The sequence below is a fragment of the Quercus lobata genome, chromosome 4, assembly GCF_001633185.2.
Source record: "Quercus lobata isolate SW786 chromosome 4, ValleyOak3.0 Primary Assembly, whole genome shotgun sequence".
Lineage (NCBI taxonomy): Eukaryota > Viridiplantae > Streptophyta > Magnoliopsida > Fagales > Fagaceae > Quercus > Quercus lobata.
Window position 1 is genome coordinate 55,483,142 of NC_044907.1, and position 7,959 is coordinate 55,491,100.

The 7,959-nt window shown below is 34.6% G+C and overlaps 1 protein-coding gene across 1 annotated transcript; it reads left to right on the forward strand.

Moving 5' to 3' along the window:
* Positions 1–3,682: 3,682 nt before the first annotated feature.
* On the forward strand, positions 3,683–5,664 carry LOC115983573 (WRKY transcription factor 22). The gene is made up of 3 exons (XM_031106287.1): positions 3,683–4,447; positions 4,594–4,704; positions 4,852–5,664. The coding sequence occupies exons 1-3, from the start codon at positions 3,936–3,938 to the stop codon at positions 5,372–5,374; spliced, it is 1,146 nt and encodes a 381-aa protein (XP_030962147.1). The 5' UTR covers positions 3,683–3,935; the 3' UTR covers positions 5,375–5,664.
* Positions 5,665–7,959: the final 2,295 nt, after the last annotated feature.

Below are 7,959 nucleotides of genomic sequence, written 5' to 3' on the forward strand. Positions count from 1 at the left end.
AGAAGAAAAAAACACTCACTCTTTCCATCTTGATTCTAAAAGAAAAACTCTTTTTAGTTGGCTTACTCGTCAATTGGTGTTGGCAATAGACTGGTGTGTTCACAGATCTTCATTTCAGGTTTGTTTTTTTGTTTTCTCTTCAGTCTTCCCTTTGCCTCTTTGGTCTTCTTCATGGTTTGCCGCTAGGTTTTTATTCTCATTTTTTGCTTAACTTTCGTTGTACTCTTTAGTCTTTAGTCTTTTTTTATTTTTACTCTTAAATTTTGATTTCTTTAGTATTCTCTAGAAAACTATGGAATGGACCCACTTAAAGCATTGATCCTAGTCCTACACATTGTTTTTTTTTTAATTTTTTTTTAATTTTTTTAATTTTAAGAAATCAGATTTAGTGGTATGGATGGATAGTGGGCTGGTCTTAGCGGATCAAGTTTAGTATTTTCTGGAAGAGTATGAATTTATAATTAAATATAATAAAAGGCCCCGTTTAAAGCTTTCGCCTAGGGCATCCAAAGTCGTTGAGTCAGCCCTACTTACTATCCTATAGTATACACTCCTATATATATATATATATATGTAGTTTTGAGGATGTATGTTAACTTAATCATACATAATAGAACTAGATAGATGTTGGCATGTCATGTTGGTGCTGTGTTGAGTAGAGATATTTGGGTATATACTATATATATCCACAACATGAACATGAACATGAACATGATCTATTTAATAATCGTGTTAAGCCCTCTTACTCCTAATGTTTATTAAATGGATTGACATATATAAACACGCTTAATAAATATAAATATGCTGTGTTGAGTTTATAGAAACACTTGTTGTTTTTTACGATCATGACCCATTTTAATCCATTTAATAAATATGGCTTAAATTTTGACATGATTAACATGTTATCTATAATAAGGCAAAAGTTTACTTCTCAACCAGTTAGAGAAGGAGTTAAAGGAATGTCCTCTAACTTATTATGTGATGACTTATAAAATTGTTTGATTTATTTAACTAATGAGTATATAATGGGTTCTCGATAGTTCAATTGGTATAGTCTATTATTGTAGAATAATCAAATTTGCTTATTCTAAAAATCAATTGATGTCTTGACTTAATTGTAAAAACAATTATCATAGAGTGGATGTTATAAACAACTTCCATACAAATTCTATTTTATAATAACAATAATTTTTTTTTAGAAATATTTTATTGATTGTAACAATAATTAAAGTACAAAAGAAATACCATAAAAAAGTTCTTCTTTTAATCCAACAAAGTTTCATTCAAATTTTGAAACATACAATCTAAGAAAAATAAAATAAAATAAGTTTTTTCTTCTTCTTTGTTTTGGGTAAAAAGATTATGGAATTTAGGATTTCATAGAAGAATTTACTAATATATCATTTAAAAGTGTTTACTTACTAAATTCAATATTTAAAATTCAAATTTACGTTGGATAAACATGACACATTTAAATGAGTTAATTAGGTTTATACGAAATTATGTCAACTTGTCTAGAAATGAATAATGAATTGAGCTAGATTAATTGTAGATTAAGTAGATCAATAAAAAAAATTGACATTTATTATAAACTTGTTAAAACGGGTCAACCCACTTTAACACTAATTTATTTATACTAAACACTGACTTATAAAAAATTTGTCATGTCTATTTGCCACCTTAGGTATCACAACAATTTGATAGGTTTTATTTATTTATATATTTTAGGTCATATTGATGGGTGGTGTTGAAGTATATCTGTTAGGGTAGAATTTAATAATGCAGTCGAGCAATTATTTATAAGGAGCTAACCTGCTTTCAACATAAAATATAAATTTTTATAAATTTTGGTTATTTTCCACGTAAGCAAGACTTCTTTCAAGTCTCTTTAACGGTGTTTGAGGCACTACAATGCCTAGCCGTTAAAAAAAAAAAAAAAAATGCTAATGATACAAATTTAACTATAATATTTTTTCTCATTAAAAAAAACTATAATATTTTTCATAAATTGATAAAACCGTACAAAACAACTTGTGAAAACTTTTCTATATATATAATATATATAGACTAAAATTAATTAGTTTTTACTTATAAACATTTTTAATACTAATTTTGTTTTTTAAACAATATCATAGGATTCGGGAGTTGGGACTGAGAGAAAGTTGCGGGTATTAAAGTCATAACCCACGCGCTGCCGGTAACTCTTGAGACTCTTTCATTGTAAAAGATGTGGGCCCAATAAAATCTGCAAGCTGTCACGCCACCCCAAATTTTAACTCGTTACACTTACACAGTCATTCCACGCGCTCTATCATGTTTAGTCTGAACTCTTTTTCAGCCGTTGGATAATATCTCACAATTGGACCAAAACTTTTCAGTCAAACCCCCTACTTGCTCGACTACATAGACATGTACAACTCGCTTTATTATTTAAACATGTGGAGACCACCGTCAAATTGTTTATACTAATACTAGAGTCTAGACTAGACCAGCCTAGGCCTAATTTAAAGGACCAAACAAAATATCAAAACAATTTTGGGATATTTTCTTTTTGAGTAAACAACCATCAAAATCGGTGGCATCCATATGTTTTCCATATGGGTTTTTTTTTTTCAATTTTCATTCAAAATCAGTAATTGAGGGATTCTCATTGTTAGAATCTTTATTTAATTTGATTGATATCGTATTTTTATGTAATATGATTGATATATTGATTCAATATATGCAATGTACTGTAATCTCCTAACATATACTTGTTGCGCAAACCAAATTTAAGCCCTAATTTTTGGATTCAATAATTTTAATTTAATTATTGCTTGAAAGATAAAATTGACACTTATGAATATGATAATTAAATAGATGTTGCCAGTTACGTAATTGAGATTTGAGAATAGAGTTTATTACACTGGTTTTTTTTTTTTTTGTGCTATTTTAATTTAAATATATTTTATTGAAACAAGACATTAGAGATTTGATGAGATAAGCTGAAACTCAAGGCAGGATCAAGGCTTTTTTATAAAGTTATGTGTGAGTTAAGAAAAAGTATAAAAAAATTAAAAACTATAAATTAAACATGTCGGTTTAAATGTTGCAACACTAAAAATAAATACACTTTAAAGAAACTCACAAGGAAAAAAAAAAACAAAACCAATTATAGAAATTTTAATGAAACTAAATAAATATAGAATGAAATTAAATAGAATCAAAGTGAGATACATTTACAGTATTATTTTATAGTGATTGATTCTTTCTTGCCAATTTTGATTCAAAACACCATCCCCATCCCCATGTAGTCATTATTATTCAAGAACGGCGCAAAATAAGCGCGTGAGGACACGTAGACATACCTACCCACTAAGCGGCATCTATGATTTTTGATGAGCGCACCCAAAAAAAAAAAGAAAAAAAAAAGGAAAATAAATTCACTGGCCTCCGCTTTTTTCCACACACTTCGTTTTCTTTTTCCTCATTGTCGGTATAACTCACGAGGTCTGTGCAGTTTTGTAAAAGGTAAGAGCGTGTGGTACAATTTTCCTCGTAAAATAAAATCCCACCCCTTTGACATTTGCACAAGTCAACCCCAAAAATCAATATTTTTTTTGGGTATATGACTATATGTTTGAATAAAAAAAACGAAGAAAAAGAAAGCACAAAAGATACGCATAGAGATGCCAAATGAAATTGCCCCCTCTCTCTCTCTCTCTCTCTCTCTCTCTCTAGACTATTGAAACCCACTTTCGCTCTCTACTACCAACATTGTCTCTATATATAATTCTCTCCCACTCATTACACCCTTATAAGAATAAGATTAGCCCTCCCCTCTCTCTCTTAACCAAAAGTCAGCGCCTTGTTTTGTCTTTCTTTTTCTCTTTCTTCAAACAGTGTTGGCAGAGACAAATTAAGGTACAGATTCACAGGGTTTGTCTTCTAAGGCCATGGAAGAAGATTGGGATCTACACGCTGTGGTCAGAGGCTGTGTCTCCACCGCTTCTCGCACTAACTCCTCCTCCACCGCCACCACCACAACCACTACCAACCCCACCAACACCACCACCACCAGCAGTACATCTTTTATGCCTAATTTTCATTATTCCAATAATAATAACTTATACTTTTCTGGTGGTGTTGGTGAACAACTTGGCTTAGGACAAGGCCAACTTTTCTCATTCTCAGATCCCTTTGAAGCAAGACGACATGTTTCTGAGGATTTGGATTTGCATGAGCTTTGCAAGCCTTTCTTCCCCAAATCTGAGCCTCTCTCTCCACAACCCTCCCCTCTCACATCCTTCTCTAATTCCCTTTCCTCTTTCAGTGAATCCAAACCCCAAATACTACAACAACAACAACAACAACATCAACATCAACATCAAGTACTACAACAACAACAAAAACAACAGACTAAACAGTCTCAATCTGGCTCTGCTTCCAACCCCAAGTCCAAAAGAAGGTAAGTTTGACAACTTTTTTTTTTAGTACTTAGCCAAAATCGTAGATTCGAAAAATACCCAGTTCTTAAAATCTTCTCTTTGATTGATAATAATTTTTAACTTCGAAAAATAAGCTGGTTAATAATTATAGAATTTTCTATTTCAGGAAGAATCTCCTTAAGAAAGTTTGTCATGTACCAGCCGAGGGTCTCTCTTCAGACATATGGGCTTGGAGAAAATATGGCCAAAAACCCATCAAAGGATCCCCATATCCAAGGTTTGTCTCTCGAATTCTTTACTTTTAATTAATATTATAATCATTAATTTTTGGATATGCATTTAGTTAATTCAACATTCTGTTCTATATATTTTTGTTAATAAACAAATAATGATTGAATTTATTTTGTTTCTTATTTATTTACAGGGGTTATTATAGATGTAGTAGTTCAAAAGGGTGTTTGGCCCGAAAACAAGTGGAGCGAAACAAAACCGACCCGGGAATGTTCATAGTGACATACACAGGAGAGCACAACCACCCAGCACCCACGCACCGAAACTCACTAGCTGGGTCCACGCGTCAGAAGCCCTTGACACCCCAAACCGTCACCGCTGGTGACTCTAACAAAACCCAAAAGCAGTACTCTTCCCCAGAAACCTCGTTCGAGGAAGAGCTTGTTGTACCTCAGACTCAGACTCAGAGTACAACAACCGACAGCAAAGAAGAAGAGGAAGAAGAAGAAGAAGAAGAGAGAGAGGATTTGGTGGAGGAAGATGACGAAGAAGGAGACGAGTTTGGGATATCGGACATGGTTCTAAACGATGATTTCTTCATGGGTTTGGATGGGTTCGAAGGTCCGGGCACCGGAGATTACTTTCCCGACAACTTTCCGGCGAGCTTTGCTCCTATGTCTAACTGTAGTAACTGGGTGGCCAACAATGCTGGCTGACTTGAAGAAATTTCAAAACGCTGACGTGGATTATGCTTTTTCTGACACACACGTAGACACAGTTTTTAGAGAGAGAGAGAGAGGTGGTGTATCTGGTAGTGGTAACAATTGGGTGGAATCTAAATTTATGGTTGTTAGTGAGTCTTCTAGAGTAGGGAAAAGGGAAGATATTCTCTTTTTGTGGATCGTAGAAGTAATTTGGTAGATAAAATCATTATTTTATCTTTTTCATCTCTTTTGTTTTGGTGGGAGTAAAGTAAATTTTGTGATTAATTTAATTGCTTTGTTTACCTTTCTGTTTGTGGTTCAAATTTTTTTGCCATGTGCTTGGTTTTTTTGAATGATTATCACTTATCAATTTGCATGGAGTTCGGATTAGAAAACTTTGGTCCTAAAACCCATAGTTTAAGAGAATCAATTTAATTATAAAAACATATGTCTTCACTTATTAGGACCTATGGTAAAGGCATGTGTTTCACAAACCTATGTCTCAAAGTTCGAAACACATTAGAGCATTCACATCCTAAAATGTAAAAGAAAACTCATTTTATATTTTCAAACACTATTTTATTTATTTTACTAATTTATTTAATAATACACTAAACATTTTAGTTCTTATTTATACATATAACATAAAAAAATAATATAAACCACCTAATAAAATAATAATAAAAAAACTCGTTTCTCTCTCCTCTCCTATCTCTCTCTTTAGTTTTTTTTTTCTCTCTCTCTCTCTCAAGCAAACCCAGCAGCAAACACCACATTTAGCAAACCCACCACTACTAACAATCACCTACCACCAAAGTTTAGCCACCGCCGCCACCACCACCACCACCCAATCACCGAAAATTGATCCAACCAACCACTCCCACCCAAATCCTAACCCACTGACCCAAAATTGAAACCCATTACCCCCAAATCACAACCTACAGCCACCCAAACACTAATATATGACACCTAAACCCCCCACCCAAAGTCCAAACCTCCACCACCATTGACCATAAAAAACCAATGCCACTAACCACCAAAAACAACCCAAGACTCACAACTCGTTCCAACCCAAGCCTCAAACATCGATTCAACAAACCCAAGACCCACAACGAGCAAAACCCAGAAACGATCTTCAAGTTGCTGCTGTGTCGCCTTCAAGCCTCTGTTGTTGCCTTCAAGCCTCTACCGCCGTGTCGCCACCAAAAGGGACCGAGCAGAGATGGGAGAGAGAGAAAGAGGAGAGAGTGAGTTTTTATTATTATTTTATTTTATTAAATGAAGATAGAGGAAACTACTTTTTGGAATAAAAAATATTTATTTACCATTTAGCAACTAGCTACAGTGTGTTGGTATTAATACCAACTTAGAGCACTCACAGCAGTGGTACTATATTGCTATATTTAAGTTCCTTAAACATCAAAATCATGCTCCAGCAGTGGAGCTAAATCTATTTTTTTTAGCTCCATTGCTACAGTGCACATATATAGATAGATATGCACTATTCATGAGAGTTAAAAAAAATATTATTTTATTCCTGACCTGATTAAAATAATAAAAACTCACATCGTGTCCCTCTCTCTCTCTCTCTCTCTCTCTGAAAGCTCTCATCTCATCTCCCAAACTTTCTTAAGCTCACTTATTCACCACCGCCGGCCTAACTCATCCTCAATGTCGTCGCCATCGACTCACCAGCTGTCCCAAGCCGTCGATCAGCCTCAGACCCATGCTGCCATCCACCTCAGACCCATGCCGCCGATCGCCTTAGACCCACTTCTCTTCTGTCGATCCACTTCAGGTCAAAATGGTTGGTGCTCTTCTTCCCTCACCTCCACTCCGCCGCTGGGTCATGGTTGTGCTCCGGCCTCGTGGATCGAAGTTGCTTTTCGTGGATCGGAGTGCTTGCTCATGGATTGGAGTGGTTATCGCTGTGGTTGTGCTCGTGGATATTGGGTACCTGACTGGGAAACCCATGGAGCTCGCCGACCCAGCTCGTTGACGTTGTGCTTGTTTGTGATTGGTGATTTTTTATTTTGTTTGTGATTAGTGATTTTGTTTGGTCTAGGTTGAGGAAAAAGATAGGAGATTTGGGTTGGTGTTTTTTTTTTTTTTTTTTTTTTTTTTTTTTTTTTGTTGCTGTGGACTGGTGGTGGTGGCGGCGGTTGTGGATGTGGCTATGGCTGATAGTAGAGGTGGTTGTGGTTGGTGATGTGGATGTTTTTTGGGTAGTGGGATATATTATTTTATTGTAATGGTTATATTATTTTATTGTGATATTTATATTATTTTATTGTGTCGAAAGCTAAAATAGATTCATTGCTGCAACATGTGTGTAGGTAAAATAGATAAAGTAACTTTTGGTGGAACTAAATAGCTATATTTTTAGCTCCACTACTGTGGATGCTCTATGGCAAGTTGGTATAAATTTTTAGATACCCCTACCCAGATGTTGCATGTTTTTAAGGGTGTAGGTGGTAAAATAGCAATTGAGGAGTTTTTACACTTTCCAATGCTAATGCTCTTAGTAGCAATTTTATTTTTACTTCATGAGGACAATGATGTCCTCTCATTCCTATTACTTCCTCTGCTTCGAGTTC